At 52.5% G+C, this 16525-nt stretch overlaps 1 protein-coding gene across 5 annotated transcripts; it reads left to right on the top strand.

Annotated features, from left to right (window-relative positions):
- Positions 1–620: 620 nt before the first annotated feature.
- Positions 621–14033, top strand: Slc4a11 (solute carrier family 4, sodium bicarbonate transporter-like, member 11). 5 transcript variants are annotated; one of them, NM_001081162.1, is made up of 21 exons: positions 621–781; positions 1385–1492; positions 2037–2099; positions 5810–5974; positions 6062–6111; positions 6360–6591; positions 6669–6750; positions 7184–7307; positions 9983–10186; positions 10260–10353; positions 10452–10577; positions 10656–10769; positions 10849–10981; positions 11183–11256; positions 11851–12109; positions 12285–12391; positions 12477–12645; positions 12736–12909; positions 13087–13282; positions 13359–13528; positions 13637–14032. In NM_001081162.1, the coding sequence occupies exons 3-21, from the start codon at positions 2054–2056 to the stop codon at positions 13704–13706; spliced, it is 2589 nt and encodes an 862-aa protein (NP_001074631.1). In that variant the 5' UTR covers positions 621–781; positions 1385–1492; positions 2037–2053; the 3' UTR covers positions 13707–14032. The 5 variants fall into 5 exon arrangements, with proteins under 5 accessions (NP_001074631.1, XP_006499667.1, XP_006499670.1 ...); XM_006499604.2 differs by having other exon boundaries at positions 664–781; positions 10452–10769; positions 13637–14033; XM_030251665.1 differs by lacking the exons at positions 621–781; positions 1385–1492; positions 6062–6111 and having other exon boundaries at positions 13637–14033.
- The last annotated feature ends 2492 nt before the right edge of the window (positions 14034–16525 follow it).

The following is a 16525-nucleotide window of genomic DNA, read 5'->3' as shown; positions in this document are numbered from 1 at the left end:
TGTGTGTGTGTGTGTGTGTGTGTGTGTGTGTGTGTAGGGGAGACTTCAGGACCCTCCGTACCTTCAATCCGAATGCCAACTTGGCTCACCATGCCTATTTATATGCAAATTCCCGCAACACTCCAAATGCCTTTCCAACTCACCCACCCCCTAACACGCTTGAGCAACAGTGAAAGGAACTGTGTGGAAGCTATCACGGAGTGGGAAGGAGTGGCTGGAGAATAGTACTTTACTTAAGTGTGTGCCCCAGGGACAATAGGAAGCTCAAGGTCTGTAGAATCACTGGGAAGCCACCGAAGGTTGGGTTGGGGTTAAGGAAAGAGGTGCTCAACGCACTTATCAGAACTCACCGCAAGCCGCTCTCCAGAGACCCGGCCACTTCCTAACCTGGGAGAGGGATGCGGAACCGAGAGCGGGCGCCAGCGGGTGAACACGCGGGAGCGTGGGCGGCTTAGGGCGCTAGCCCACGGGCAAGTGCAGAAAGCGGCGTAGGCGGGGGTTGGGGACCGCCCTGGCGGTCGGGGGCGTGGCGAGGGCAAAGGGGCGCGGCAAGGGAGGGTTGGGGGCGATTCGGCAGCCCGAGGGTGTGGCAGTCAGTGGCGTACAGCTAAGGTGGGGGCGGAGTTCCTCCAAGCTTTTAAAACAGGCGCGCCCCTTCCCTCCGGGCTCCAGTGAGTGTCCCTGCACTGCTCTGAAACTTCGTAGTCCCTCCCAGGCCGGCACCCCACGACTCTCAGGCCTGCGCACGCGAGCCGCCGAGGATCCAGAACAGACCTCGCGGGTGAGGGCGCGACTTTGGCTGGAAGCAGCCTCACGCCGCACGGTTAGGAGCGCGGCGCGGCTCGCAGGAGTGTCGCCGGCTCCAGCTGCGAGCCGGCCCAGAACCACGGAGTCCTGATTGAGAAGCCCGGGCCATGGCCACGCCAGGCGTGTATGCCAGCGCCGGCCTCTCAGGCCTGGGTGGGCGAGAGGCTGTGCCGGCTTTGCGCCTCCGGAGGGGTTCGACCAAAAGAGTTCCGAATGTCAGTGCGCGCGCGCGGGGCAAGGGGCGGCCTGGGACACCGTGGGCATCCTGTCCGTGTTTGTTCTGCGTTCGCGGTCTTGACACACACACCCTCAGCAACTGAAGGAAAGATGTAACGTAGCCGGCGGAGGGGAGGGTTGGGAGCTCCGAAATGGGCAGGGTGGCGCTTTGGTGTCCTCAGCACCGGATTGCGTTCCGCCGCCTAGAGTTACGATTCATCAGAGCTGGGTGTATCCGGCCACTCACCTGCACGTGGGTGTGGTCTGTTCCCCTTAGCTACCGCCCCAAGTGCCTCCAAATCCTGCCCATCTACTCACTCTCAGTGGCTGCAAACATGGACTACATCTTTTTCTCGTACAGGCCCATCCTCCCGTGCGTCCTTCTTTGCACAAACATCTCGGATAGTACCTCCAATCTCTGTGTACTGCACACCCACTCTACCCCTTCTTTCCGGCATCGCAGGACACGGTACAACCCTGGGATAGAGGCAGTTGCTGGGTCGGTCCCCTGGGTGACCCCTAGGCCATTGAAGAGATGGGAAGAACTGCGTCTGAGATGGGCATGTGTGGCCCTTGGCAACCAGGGCAGATCTGAGGAGAGGCTCACCCCCACCTCAAAGTGCTGGGCGAGGCTGGGCTGGATCCAGGGAGGAGGCGATTTCCAGTTGTCTTCCTCCAGAACTGGATGGGGCTCAGTCAGAGACGCTTGGATTAATGAGCCGAGTACTGATGATAATTTAGTGATGACATGACCTGAGGAAGTACTCTTCACTTCCCTGGCACGCATAGGAAGTCCATACTAGGCAGACTAAGGGATTTAATACCTTACAGTAAGGATGGTCATCCCAGACACTGCAGGCTCCCCTACATAGTACTTTGACCCCCACCTCTCTCATGCAAGTGGGCTTGCATGTGTTCCTAGGAAGGATGAGGAATCATCAGGCATGGGGTGAACTAAGGCTGTCCAGGGCTGGTCCACAGGATTGGTGACTATTCTTTGGCTTCTTTTGTAGAAAACTGTCCTTGGGCCATGTCACAGAATGAACACTGTCAGGACTCCGGTGAATACTTCTCAGGTGTGTATCTAGAAAATCTGGGGAACTCAGCCTGTGTACCCATCAATGAACCCCAGGCAGAGCCACTTGTCCATAGCCCATTGCTGGGGTGGTTAGCTCCCACCTGTCCGAAGGCCGTGTGGCTTGCTGAGTAGGCAGCTGATGAGACTGGCCAAAGGCAAGCAACCAGGGGTGCGGAGGTCTTGGGAGGGCAGATTAGGCTACCAGTGCCGCTTACAGTTTTCTCCTGTGGCTCAGTATTCCCGGGCCCTTCATATCTGGCCAGCTTAGGCCACATGCTATACTATGCCTTGTCCTGTTGGGCCTCATGTGGTCCTGGAGAGAGAGGCTGCAATTGTCCCTGCTTCAACTGGCTAGCTCCTTCTCTGCATTTGGCTCTATGCTGCTTATCTGTCTACCCTTTGTTTCTTTGTTTTGTCTCATTTGATTTTGTTTGAGAAAAAGAAAAAAGAAATCCTCATGTAGCCTGGGCTGGCCTAAAACTCCCCATGTAGCCAAATAAGAACTTGAATTTCCAATTATATCCAAATATTAAGATTACAAGCTTGTACCACCAAACCAGGTTTACAGGGTACTGGGGCGTGAACTCTGGGTTTCATGCAGGTTAGGCACATATTCTACACATCGAGCTGCATCCCTAGCCTTCCCATGTTGTTTAGTAGCATGCATTTAGGCATCACGGTGATGTGTTTTTACCCAGATCTCCTGGGTGGGAGTGCTCTTTGAGTCAGGCTGGAAGCTGGCAGGTTAGATTTATGTCTGTGCTACTTGGAATGGCATGGCAGGAGACCTAAGAGGTCTGAGAGTCAAGGCTAAGAAAAGGAAGAGAATGATGCATCAGGCTAGGAGCAGTAGCAGAAGCGAGACTGAGCCTGGCTGCTGGAGGAGCCATGTGGATTTACTTAATAATTTCAGCAGGGTGTCGGGGGTGGTGGCACACGCCTTTAATCCCAGCACTTGGGAGGCAGAGGCAAGTGGATTTCTGAGTTTGAGGACAGCCTGGTCTACAGAGTAAGTTCCAGGACAGCCAGGGCTATACAGAGAAACCCTGTCTCAAAAAACCAAAAAAACAAACAAACAAACAAACAAACAAACAAACAAAAAAATAATTTGGGCAGGATCTCACGTAGCCTAGGCTAGCTTCTCGATCACTAGGTAGCTAAGGATAACGTTGAGCATCTGAACCTCTTGCCTACTCAACAAGCCAATGCTACCTGGCTCCCCTCCCAGCCCAAGTCATTTTAAATAAGGTAGGCCCACGTTAAGGAGGGTGGCTGCCATGGCCTCCACAAGAGGCAGGGGGGAATTCTTTTGGCTCAATGATTCTCCAGGGCTGCGGGTGGGGTGATCACCAGGTCACCTCAGGATATCTAGGTATAAGGCCTGGGATGTTCAGAGGAAGCTAAAGGGCAGGGGTGGAAATGAGTCAGGGTGAGTCACTGTCTGGCAGGTGTGGGCATGCCACTGACCTGTCCCTGTCCCTGTGCAGGTGTGTGCCAGCCATTAGTGGGGTCTGGATTACATCGGCCTCTTTCCTAAAAGTGCCCACAGATGTGGAGCTATACGGCAGTCTGAGAGAGGTTCTGACTGTGCTGGGAAAGAGAACTCTAAACGAGCCCGACGATAACCCTGGAGGGAGAGATGCTCTCCTGGCTTACAGGACAAGAGTGGGCATGTCTATGGCCCTAGCTGTCTAGCCTAAGGAGAGATGGAGACAGTCTAACTGACCAGAGGCACCAAGGCCTAAGGAAAGAATAAGAGGCTGGCCCGGGCTGTGATTTTTTTTCCAGGGCTACAGGGAAAAGGGGGATTTTCATGTTCTATAGAACCCTTCCTGCTGCATCTTGGAAAGGAAGGGCACAATGGAAGTCGACTAAGGAGGCCTTCCATCTTCCAGCTGTTTCACAGGCTTTCTTGCCTCCTGGGTCTTACAGCCTTGATGCTCTGCCCTCAGTCTTCCCTGCCCTCCCCGGGAGGAGGGCTCTAAGCCCTGCACCAATGAGGCAAGGGAGGTGGGGGTGGTTGGAATCGGCTGCAGCTTCACCTCCCTGGGGTTCCCAGCCAGAGAAAGCTGGGAGAAAGCAGCCTTTTATTTTAAATTTTATGTTTGTTTTCATATATATATATACACACACACACACACACAAACACTCAGAGCCAATACAGACTCTTTTTTGGAGCATGTATGTGTTTGTTTGTAAGTGCATGTGTATAGAAGGCCAGAAGGCTCCCTTGGAGCTACAGTTAGCATTTGTGAGCTGCCCAGCCTTGGGCTGCCATGTGATCTGAATTCCTATCCTCGTGATTAAGCAGCCCGTGCTTATCTTAACCACTGAGCCATCTCACCAGCCCAACTTTTTTATATTTTGAAATAGGGTCACACTAAAGCCCAGGTTGGCCTGGAACTCATGTAGTCCTCCTGCCTCAGCCTCCCGAGTGAGACTGTGGAATGAGGCTCTTGCACACAGTGTTTGTTTGCTTTTTGCTTTTGTTTTTTCTTAGACTGGGCCTAATTGTGTAGCCCGTGCTAGCCTTAAACTCTTGATGTTCCTGCCTCAGCCTTCTGAGCTTTATATAATAGGCATGTGCTAGCCTGTAACTCTGTATGTAGACCAGGCTGACCTTGAACTCATACAGATCTGTCTGCCTCTGCTTGAATGCTAGGATTAAATGTGCCACTTGACCTAACATTACTGTTTTTAAGCTGAAGGGTCAGACTAGTACAGATCCCTGTTTTGGTTTGGTTTGGTTTGGTTTGGTTTTATCGAGACAGGGTTTCTCTGTGTAGCCCTGGCTGTCCTGGAACTCACTTTGTAGACAAGGCTGGCCTTGAACTCAGAAATCTGCCTGCCTTTGCCTCCACCTCCGGAGTGCTGGGATTAAAGGTGTGCACCACCACCGCCCGGCCCTTGTTTTTGTTTTTTAAGATTTATTTATTTTATATATATGAGTACACTGTAGCTGTACAGATGGTTGTGAGCCTTCATGTGGTTGTTGGAAATTGAATTTAGGACCTCTGCTCACTCTGGTTGACCCTGCTCTTTCAGTCCCTTCTCCCTCTGGCCCAGATTTATTTATTATTATAAATAACTACACTGTAGCTGTCTTCAAACGCACCAGAAGAGGGCATCAGACCTCATGAGAGATAGTTGTGAACCACCATGTGGCTGCTGGGATTTGAACTCAGGACCTTTGGAAGAGCAGTCAGTGCTCTTAGCCATGGAGCCATCTCACCAACCCTGGTTTTGTTTTGTTTTGTTTTTTTAAGATTTATTTTGTGTATGTGAGTACACTGTCACTCTCTGTCACTGTCTCCAGACACACCAGAAAAGGGCATCAGACCTCATGAGAGATGGTTGTGAGCCACCATGTGGTTGCTGGGAATTGAACTCAGGACCTCTGGAAGAGCAGACGATGCTCTTAACCACTGAGCCATCTCTCCAACCCCCAGAGTCCTGGTTCTTAAAGTTGAAAAGGGGGTACAAACGATCACCTCGCAGGGGCTTAAGCTCTGTGAGCCAGCTGCTACACTCAGAGTAGGGCCAGGCAGGACCAGCCATTCTGCCTCCCTAAACCAAAGCTCTCTTCTTGACTGGTGGGAGGCCTCATACCATCAGGGGGTGCACTCAGGAGATGGAGCAGGGGTACCTGCCTTGGGCTGAGAGCCCCTTCTTATGGAAGCACTGATAGAGGGTCTTTCCTGGTGACAGCCGGCACTCAGGGATACTTCAAGAACAACATGGAGGATAACCTTGAAGTCCGGGAAGACAGCCTAGGGGATGAGGTCTTTGACACCGTCAACTCCTCCATTGTGTCTGGCGAGAGCATCCGGTTTTTTGTCAATGTCAACCTTGAAGTGCAGCCCTCCAAATCTGGTATGGGGATGGTAGATGGCCCCCTGCTCTGCTGAGGAGCCCTGAGAGGGTGGGACAGCCTGCTGAGCTCTCTTCCCACTCCTTTAGACTTAGAAGCTGCAACGGGTGGCTGCGTGCTCTTACACACCTCTCGCAAGGTGAGGCCCATCCTCCAGGAATGTGCTGGGTCTCCAGTTGGGGTTCAAGAGATCTGGCTCCCTTACATCTGCTATGCTGTCCCCATGTTCCCAGGCGTTCCTAAACAGGGATCTCAGACTTGCCCATTCTCTCCTGGATATGATTCCTGGTGGGCAGGGATAGTCATAGACCACTGTGGAGGGCAGGTAGGGGCCATCAAAACAAGGGTCTAACAGCCTGTGTGGTTCTGTACCTGGGGTCCCTACAGTATCTGAAATTGAAGAACTTTGAGGAAGAGGTCCGTGCACACCGGGACCTGGATGGCTTCCTGGCCCAGGCCAGCATCATCCTGAATGAGACAGCTACCTCACTGGATGATGTCCTCCGAACTATGCTAAACCGCTTTGCCCTGGACCCTAACCACGCAGAACCTGACTGTGACCTGGACCTGCTCATGGCTAAGCTCTTTACAGATGCTGGAGCCCCTATGGAGAGCAAGGGTAAGGCTGTCTCCCTGGCCTGCCACGGAATGGCTTGGCTGCAGCAGCTGACTCTCTCTCCCGTATTCTCCTCTTAGTCCACCTGCTGTCAGATACCATCCAGGGAGTCACTGCCACTGTCCGAGGGGTGCAGTACGAGCAGTCTTGGCTCTGCATCATGTGAGTTGCCATCCTACAACTACCATGCCTGGTCCCCTACTGTTATCTGGAGCTAGCCCAGGTATTTCATGTCCCTGGAGAAACTGACCTTGACCCAAAGGACACAACTGTGATGGCATCTCCAATGTGGAAGACAAGATATGAGCCCCCTGCCCCATCTGATCTCCTATTTTAATGTGTTTGGGTGTTGTGTGTACACCATATGCATGCCACAGATGTTAGGGCTCCTGGTGCATTGTAAGCTGCCATGTGGTTAACAGGGAATTGAACTCTGCTCCTTTGCAAGAGCAGCCAGCATTCTTTACTGCTAAGCAGTTTCTCCAGACCTCCTGTTGTCTGTTTCCCCTGGTCCTCCGTCATGGGCTTGTCAGGGTGGCAGGAGCCTCTGCTCCTGAGGGTGGCAACTGTCCTTTGGCTCTTTTCTCCTGAGCAGCTGTACCATGAAGACCCTACAGAAACGGCATGTGTGCATCAGCCGCCTGGTTCGACCACAGAACTGGGGGGAGAACTCCTGTGAGGTTCGCTTTGTCATCCTGGTGCTGGCCCCACCCAAGATGGTGAGTTTCAATCTCTGGTGCCTTGTGAGACAGGGCCCCAGGTTGCTCTGCCCTTTACTTGGGAACATTGCTACAGGCCGCCTCATACCTGCTCTTCCTGTCTGTTGGATGTGTCTTAGAGATGTTCTTGCAAAGTCCCTGTTGCATCAGAATTTCCCTGGAAATGCCCCAAAGATTGGCTTTCCTTCTGAAAAGAAATGCTTTGTTATGATTACTGATTCAGGTGGCTGGCAGTGTTGCTTGGTGGCAAGGCTCAGCATGTACAAGGTCCTAGATTCAAGTCCAGTATAATGACTATATGCATTGGGGCCATTCTTTGGCTGGCTTCTCACCAGCCTTCCTCCTTTAGGGTATGCTGGACAAGGACCTTCATTCCTTGGGCCCTACCTTTGTTGGGGCTGAAACTGGTCCAGTCTGCGAGTTCTCCCAATAAGGAAAAGGCTTAAAATCCTGAGTGGGAACTGTAATCCCCCTGCCCAAAGCCCTATGGACAGGCCTTAATAGTTAAACTTTGATTAGCTTCTGCTCCTTGTGTTCTCTATTGTTCCCCGCTGGGGATGGGCCTCAGGGCCCTCACATATACACATAGCTGGGCAGGTGCTCCGTCATGGACCTACACCTCTACCCTTTGTTAGTTATTCTGAAACAGGCTGGAGGCTGGCCTTGAACTCCATCCTCTTGCCTTCCCAGTGCTGAACTTCTCCCAGGACACCCACTTTTCTTTCTTTTTTTAAATTTGTTTAAAAAATTTATTTATTTTATATGCATTGATGTTTCATCTGCACTCCTGTCTATGTGAGGGTGTCAGATCTCCTGGAACTGTAGTCACAGACAGCTGTGAATCACCACGTGGGTGCTGGGAATTGAACCCCAGGTCCCCTCAAAGAGCAGTCAGTACCCTTAACCGCTAAGCCATCTCTCCATCCCCAACAGCACCACCCACTTTTCATTAGCTTTTTGATGACTCTGCCTGATTCTGGTGCAGGCTGCCTTCTCTGGATTTTCTGGGTACCAGGAATAGGGGGGCTGCTCCAGTAGTCCTATAGATATGCTGCCTGTAATATTCCTGTGCTAGAAGGAAAGAGAGCACCTCCTGAGTTACAGGGAGTGGCGCTGGCAGTGTGGCCAGAACAGTCACCTTGAGGAAGTCAGGCTGCACCCAGCATGGACACACAGGCACAATCCAGACTGTTGCTCAGAGTCTGACAGAGGGGCCTCCTGAGACTTGAGCAAGGGATTGAACAGGCCATGTGTTAGCTGTCACTGTGATGAGTAACTCAGAGAATCAACTTGAATAAGGGGAGATCTACTTTGGCTTGAGGTTTCTTTCACCCCTTGGCTGGCTGGAGCGGAATATCATAATGGCGAGTACTGTTCTGGGGGAACTGAGTAGGTGCCCTCATGGCAGCCCAGAAGCTGGCTCTGGCTCTGGGGCAGCAGGCTGCGGTAGCATGTGTGATGCTCTGAGTTTGATCCCCAGCACCTAACAGAAAGTGGGGGGATGGTCCTGGGACAGGATATACCCTTCTAAGGAGTACTTTCCAATAACCTACTTCCTCAGCCCAGGCCCTCATTGTCATTTCCACTACTTCTCAGTCAATGTCGTGAAATTGTAACTGTGTCAGGTTGTGACTCATAATGAGGTCAGAGTCCTCAGAAGCCAGTTAATGTCCCCCCCCCCCAGTGACTACACCCATCAGCTGGGGTTCAAGCCTTTCAATACATGAGTCTTTAGGGGACATTTCATACCCAGACCTTAATACTTGACCATGTCAGGTATGAGAATAAGGTCCAATGGGCCTGGACCCCTTTCAGAGTCAGACAAACCGAAGACACTGGGCCTGCTGAGACATGGCTAGGGATGTGTTGAGCTCCATTGTGACTTCTTGCCGGTGCTCAACCCTTGTTGCTGTTGTTGCTGCTCCTCCTCCTCCTCCTCCTCCTCCTCCTCCTCCTCCTCCTCCTCCTCCTCCTCCTTCTTCTTCTTCTTCTTCTTCTTCTTCTTCTTCTTCTTCTTCTTCCTCCTCCTCCTCCTCCTCCTCCTCCTCCTCCTCCTCCTCCTTCTCCTCCTCCTCCTCCTCCTCCTCCTCCTCCTCCTCCTCCTTCTTCTCCTCCTCCTCCTCCTTCTCCTCTTCCTCCTCTTCCTCCTCCTCCTTCTTATTTATTTGTTTTATGTATATGAGTACTCTGTAGTTGTCTTCAGACACACCAGAAGAGGGCGTCAGGTCACATTGCAGATGGTTGTGAGCCATCACGTGGGGATTGAACTCAGGACCTTTGGAAGAGCAGTCAGTGCTCTAAACCACTGAGCCATCATCTCCCCAGCCCTCAATCCTTCTTCTTGTTAGGACAATGCTAGTGTCTGAATTATGAGAAAATACTAAGCAGGGCATTCGCAACACTTGGGTAGCCAAGGTATGGAGAACACCATAGTTCTAGACCAGCCTGGTCTACAGAGTGTGAGCCTATCTCAAAGAAAAAGGAAAGAAACCCACCAGATCCACAGTGGTTCTGGGGACTTGCTGGCCTAGGGGGAATAGTGACATAGTGACAAGGTGCATTAATGCCTGAGCTTATGGACCCAGCTGCCTGTGTGTGACCTCACTTGGCAAAGACAGGGTGTCCTCTGCTGTGGTGCTGGGGGTGTGCCTGTACTATCCATCCTCTGTCCCCAGAAAAGCACCAAGACTGCAATGGAGGTGGCACGCACCTTTGCCACCATGTTCTCAGACATCACCTTCCGCCAGAAGCTCCTGAAGACTCGCACAGAGGAAGAATTCAAGGAGGCTCTGGTGCATCAGAGACAGCTGCTCACCATGATGATGCCAAGAGCCGCAGGGCACAGCATGAGCTCCCTCCATACTCACAGACACCCTCAGGTACAGGAGAGAGGCAGTGTGGTGGGAGCGGCATGGGCCAACCAGGGCTAACTCGGTCTATCTTTTCTCCCAGCCCCCGAAATGCAAGGACTTTTTCCCTTTTGGAAAGGGCATCTGGATGGATATCATGCGCAGGTTTCCTGTGTACCCAATGGACTTCACTGATGGTGTGTGCCCAGCCAGAGCTTAGCCTTTCAGGCCACCAGGCCATGTGTATGTGCCTGCCGTGCATCCCTGGCAAATGCTGTCTGTCTTGCATTCCTAGGCATCATTGGGAAAAGCAAGAGCGTGGGCAAATATGTCACCACCACACTCTTCCTCTACTTCGCCTGCCTCCTACCGACCATTGCTTTTGGATCCCTCAACGATGAGAACACAAACGGGGCCATCGGTAAGGGGCTGGGGGTGGTAGGGATGTGCCAGGTAGGACTCTGGGCAGTGATGACCTCTGACCTTACCACCTCTGCAGATGTGCAGAAGACCATAGCTGGACAGAGCATCGGAGGCCTCTTGTATGCACTGTTCTCTGGGCAGCCCCTGGTGATACTGTTGACAACCGCACCCCTGGCCATCTACACCCAGGGTACAGTGGGGTTGAAATGGGAAATGGTCCCAGACCCCACCTCAGCCCTGACTGTCCATCCTGCCCTGCTTGTATACAGTGATTCGAGTCATCTGTGATGACTACAATCTGGACTTCAACGCCTTCTATGCATGGACGGGCCTGTGGAACAGTTTCTTCCTTGCACTTTATGCCTTCCTCAACCTCAGCCTGCTTATGAATCTCTTTAAGAGGTGATTGGTCCTGGGCTACAGAGTCCAGAGATGTGGGTCTGTCTCATGTCAAAGCCCTATAACCCCAGGGTAGTGTGTTCTCCAAGAGGCGGAGGTGGGCTTTTTAGGAGTGGTCCCATTGAGCATTCTTTCATGGGGATGGGCTATATAGGAGTTCAGGGAACCCACTAATTACCCATACACACATTAACCTCTTTGCAGGTCTACAGAGGAAATCATTGCTCTGTTCATTTCCATCACGTTTGTGCTGGATGCTGTCAAGGGCATGGTCAAAAGTGAGTCCAAGGCAGGTGTGCTGTGCATGCCTTTAACACTATTTGGGAGGCAGAGGCAGAGGCAGGAGGATCTCAGACAGTTTTCAAACAGCTAAGGCTGTCTCAAAAAAAAAAAAAAAGTGAGTAAGTGCTGAGAAGGGGCCCTGCTTGGGAGATGGGAGCTCTCAACTGTGGTCTGCTGGGGCAGCAGAGAAGGTATCAAGCTAAGATTGTTCTTCCCATGGCAAAGATGCTGTAGGAGCCGTGGCTGGCACAAAGCAGCAGCCCTATATGTTGCTGAAGGGGAATAGCCTCTCCAGGTACCACCAGAGATGGGGCAGAGGTGCCGGGCCAGGCATGATGGGGTGCAGGTACAGCCAAGACTTGGGAGACAAAAGATAGACAAGTGGTGACTCCTAGTTGACTGGGAAGGGCAGAGCTCTCTCCTATTCCTTCTGTCTCCCCTTAGAAGCCCTCTCTCCCTTTATGGCCCCTCCCCTCCCCCTTCAGTATCCTGACCTCCCTCGGGACACCCCTCCATCCTATATCTGTAAAGAAGCTAAGCTACAGCCTCCCAGATACCAGATGGCTTAGGCCTGTTGACCTGTCCCACAGTCTTCGGGAAGTACTACTATGGTCACCACTACCACACAAAAAGGACTTCCTCCTTGGTGAGCCTGTTGGGCATTGGCAGAAGCCCCAACAGCAGTCTCCACACTGCACTCAACGCCAGCCTCTTGGCCAGCCCCGTAGAGATGGCCACAACCAGCAGCCCCGGCAGCACACACTCGGGCCAGGCTACAGCGGTGCTCAGCCTCCTCATCATGTTGGGCACACTCTGGCTAGGCTACACCCTCTACCAGTTCAAGAAAAGGTAAGGGGACACCTTTTAGTCCAGTACTTAGGGAGTGGAGGCAGGAGAATCTTAACTTTAAAGCCAGCCTAAGCTACATAGACTCTAGTTCAAGTAATGAGGGGGGCTCAGGCACAGGGTGGGGTAAGAGGCAGCCGCCCTGGGCCATGCTGACATGCCCGTCCATGCTCTCCAGCCCCTACCTGCACCCATGTGTGCGTGAGACCCTGTCTGACTGTGCCCTGCCCATCGCCGTGCTCTCCTTCTCCCTCATCGGCTCCTATGGCTTCCAGGAAATTGAGAGTGAGTTGGGATGGGAGGGATGAGCTGGGGGTGGGTGTGGCTTTGCTCCCTAGGAACTGTGGGCCAAGCCTGTCCCCTGTTGCAGTGAGCAAGTTCCGGTATAACCCCAGCGAGAGCCTTTTTGAGGTGGCACAGATCCACTCTCTGTCCTTCAAGGCCATCGGCAGTGCCATGGGTCTTGGTTTCCTGCTCTCCTTGCTTTTCTTCATTGAGCAGAACCTGGTGGCGGCCCTGGTCAATGCACCAGAGAACAGGTACTGAGGGCCGTGGGAGGGTGGGACCAGGTTCCAGACTTCTGACAGTCAACGGGCCTCTCTCCATGTGTGCCTACCTACCTACCTCAGGCTGGTGAAGGGCACTGCCTATCACTGGGATCTCCTGCTACTTGCCATCATCAATACGGGGCTGTCTCTGTTTGGGCTACCCTGGATCCACGCCGCCTATCCCCACTCCCCTCTGCATGTGCGGGCACTGGCCTTAGTGGAGGAACGCGTGGAGAATGGGCACATTTATGAAACGTGAGTATGAATGGGCCCTAGAGTCCCAGGGCAAGAGCCAGGTGGATCTGAAGGTCAGAGGGGGACAACCTTAGTCTGAATGTGACCTAGGGAAGGATGTGGCTTAGAGACAGAGGCTCAGAGGCAGTGTAGCCCTCGCTAGACCCACACGTAGCTCTGTGCTCTGGGATCTCACAGGATTGTGGATGTTAAGGAGACTCGGCTGACGGCGCTGGGTGCCAGTGTCCTGGTGGGCCTGTCCTTGCTGCTGCTGCCATTCCCTCTGCAGTGGATCCCCAAGCCTGTGCTGTATGGGCTCTTTCTGTACATTGCACTGACCTCCCTGGACGGCAACCAGCTCTTCTCGCGTGTGGCCCTGCTGCTCAAGGAGCAGGTGGGTGCCTGGACCAGGGAAGGGGTGTGGGAACACAACCACCATCCCTGACGGCCTGGTTGCCTCTTGCCCACAGACATCATACCCACCCACACACTACATCCGGAGAGTGCCCCAAAGGAAGATCCACTACTTCACAGGCCTGCAGATCCTGCAGCTGCTACTGCTCTGTGCCTTCGGCATGAGCTCCCTGCCCTACATGAAGATGGTCTTTCCCCTCATCATGATTGCCATGATTCCAATCCGGTATGACAAGGCTGGGCAGCTGTCAGGAGGGCTCAGCCTGGGGCTGGGCTCAGCAGGTGCCTGCTATAACCACCCACCACTCAGTTTACCTCTCTCTCTACTCCGCAGCTACAATCTGCTACCCCGAATCATTGAGGCCAAGTACTTGGATGTCATGGATGCTGAGCATAGGCCCTGACCTGCGCCACCCCCCCCCCCATTCTTCAGGCCTGCTCTGTGGCAACATATGGGGAGGTATGAGCTGGCTGTGGCTCTGGCCCATCCTCATTGCTGTCTTATAGCCTAAAGGCCCTTGGCACTGTGGTTTTCAAAGGTGTGTGCTCACTCCTCACCCTGTTAACATTCAGTTTGGGGTCAGAAACACTGTCGGGTGGGGCTAAGAAGAGTGGATATTCTTTTGATAAAAGAGTTGATGCCCAGGAGAGAGCCCATTTCCTTGATTGTATAAGGAACTCAGTTGTGCACATTAGTGAATAAAAGTCTTGTTTCTATGCTTTCACATGCAGTCGCCCTCCCTGGTACTCCTCCAGAGTTGGGGAAGAGTGATCAAAACCGCCACGGGGCGAATTAAAGGGACCCATGTTGAGTAATCCTCTATCTGCTGTCACCCCGTTGAAGGGCCCACAGCAAGGGGGTACATCCTGGGAACAAAGACCCAGAGGAGACAGGATTTGGGTAGAGCAAGATGCTGTGTGGTGTATGAGGGAAGTAGGTGCAGGGTGTGGCCAGGGGTGAGCAGAGTGCCCTGCACAGCCCGGTGCTGGGAGTTAGAGAACTGGATGCTGACTCTTCTCCAGTCCCAGTGAATTACTGAACCCTCCTGCCTCTGCTCATCCCTCTGTCTCTGGAGCACATCTGCTGGCAAGCCCTGACAGAAACAGAACAGAATACCCACATGGATGGAGACTGTAGTAACCCGTGGTAGGAAACTCAGGTGGGTGAGCACCTTAACAGTCGCTTGCTTCTCCACTGGACTTCCCTAGTCACTGTGCCAGATGTGAATTTCCTCCCTGCAAGGCAGCCCTCCAGACCAATCAGAGAGTTGGTTCCCTCCACACTTGGTACACTGTACCCACCAATGCGTCTTACCTGGCACTTCTGCCATGGAGCAAGCGGGATCAGTAGCTGAGCAGAGGCTCCATTCGTAGCAGCCTTGGCAGCAGCTACTGACATCTATAGGAGCAGACTCTCAGGGAGGCGACACTTCCAGGCCAGCCCAGTCTAGCTTTCTCTCTTCAATCAGACAGCCAAAGCAGTAACCTCTTCTGCAATAGAGTCTTGCCATTACGTTCTGGAAGACAATCAGCAACTGGCAAAAGCCTTTATTGTTTTAGGAGCCTCAAGGGTCCCTGTGGGCCCCTCCTAGCACTGGGATTCCTAATTAATCACCTATGGCTTCCAGGAGTGTCTGGTTTTGCCTTTCGTCTGCTCTATAACACTTTTAGACACAGATAATCCCAGTCACCTTGGTGGGCAGTAATTGTGCCTTACCCAACCATACAGTTCCCCACCCACAAGTTCCACAGCAACACCCGACCTCTGCACCCTTCAAGAACTAATTCCCCATGGTGGCTTCTTCGGATACACTCACTCCCGTCTCTTCAGTGAATTGTTACCTCTGTGTAACAGACCCTTTATTCTGATGATGGACAGGACAATGGCAGCTAATTGCCAGGGCTTGTGTGTGTGGTCACCTCCAAGAGTGGGCACTGACTCAACTATGAACAGTAGACAAACCAGGGCTGTAGATATAGCAGCTTGATGTTAGTTTTCTGACTTGTTCAAAACCCTGATCTAGTTCCCAGCACCACAAAATGTCAGATAATACTACAGAGAAAATAGATGATGCTTCCATACTAGGACACCAGCCCTGTACACTAGGAGAGGATACAGGAATGGCAAGAGATGCTCAAAGCCCTTGGCAGAGTGGGGGCTGCCAAGAGCTGGTTGTAAGAATATCTCAAATGCAGGATGCTCTGAGTTTGCCCACTGTACTGGGAAAACAAAATCAGAAATGTAAGCCAAAATTCCACCTTAGACTTGAGCTGGCAAATCAATGGCTGAACATGCTGAGAGTGGTATGCCTGTGCATAGATGCAGGGTCTGGACCTACATGTAATTCTGCAGTGGGGAATCAGGTACAATATGTTCTCCGTGGCTGTTTATAGGGATGAGTCAACTAACACAGGGGACATTCAGGAAGGACTGAGCGAGAAACGTGTTGCCTATGTACTCACCTGCCTCCTGCCTATTTAAGATAGGAAGGGTGGATTTCCTCAGCAGCGTGGGCATACCCTGAAGGGGAAGCCATGCCCAGAATCAGGCAAGGGGCAGAGAGGCCCCAAATGCTTACTGGAGCCAGGCAGAGTACTGGGACAGGCAAGTAGTAGGGGACAGGAGGGGAAGGTGTGCTACACTAACCCACATTCCCTGCTCAGGAGAAATGCCCTTATCACATGGCTAAACCCATGCCTAGTTTGGGGGCCTAAATCTAGAGGGAATGTAATGTCTACAGCACTGCCTGGGACACAGGAACCTGTTTTCTTTCCTCATCTTTCCTGAGCATACTCTTCCTCATCAAGAAGCAACAGGGCAAGCACAGGCCCTTGACGCTCCTTCCAGGGAATGGTCGGGAGAGGGGATGCACATCTCAGTACAAGGCAGCTTAAGCAGGATTCCTGTAGGGCTTCTGCTGACAGAGAAGTCTGTAACGTTTACTTGTATAGGTGGTGGTGGTGGGGGGTACATTGTATGGCATACATATGGAGGTCACAGTCAGTTCTCTCCTTCTTCATGTGGACTCTGGGAATTAAACTCAGGTCATTTGCCAGCCACACACACACACACACACACACACACACATTAATCTGACATAGAAAAGAGGCCAGCCCGTGACTCACACTCTAGGAACTCACGTAGAGAGTATGCCAGCCATGAGCATCCTATACAGCACCATCCTCCAAACACTGGTCAAAGGAAACTCAAGACAGACAGGGC

Source organism: Mus musculus, chromosome 2 (assembly GCF_000001635.26).
Source record: "Mus musculus strain C57BL/6J chromosome 2, GRCm38.p6 C57BL/6J".
NCBI classification, from domain to species: domain Eukaryota; kingdom Metazoa; phylum Chordata; class Mammalia; order Rodentia; family Muridae; genus Mus; species Mus musculus.
This window is presented reverse-complemented; position numbering and strand designations above follow the sequence as displayed.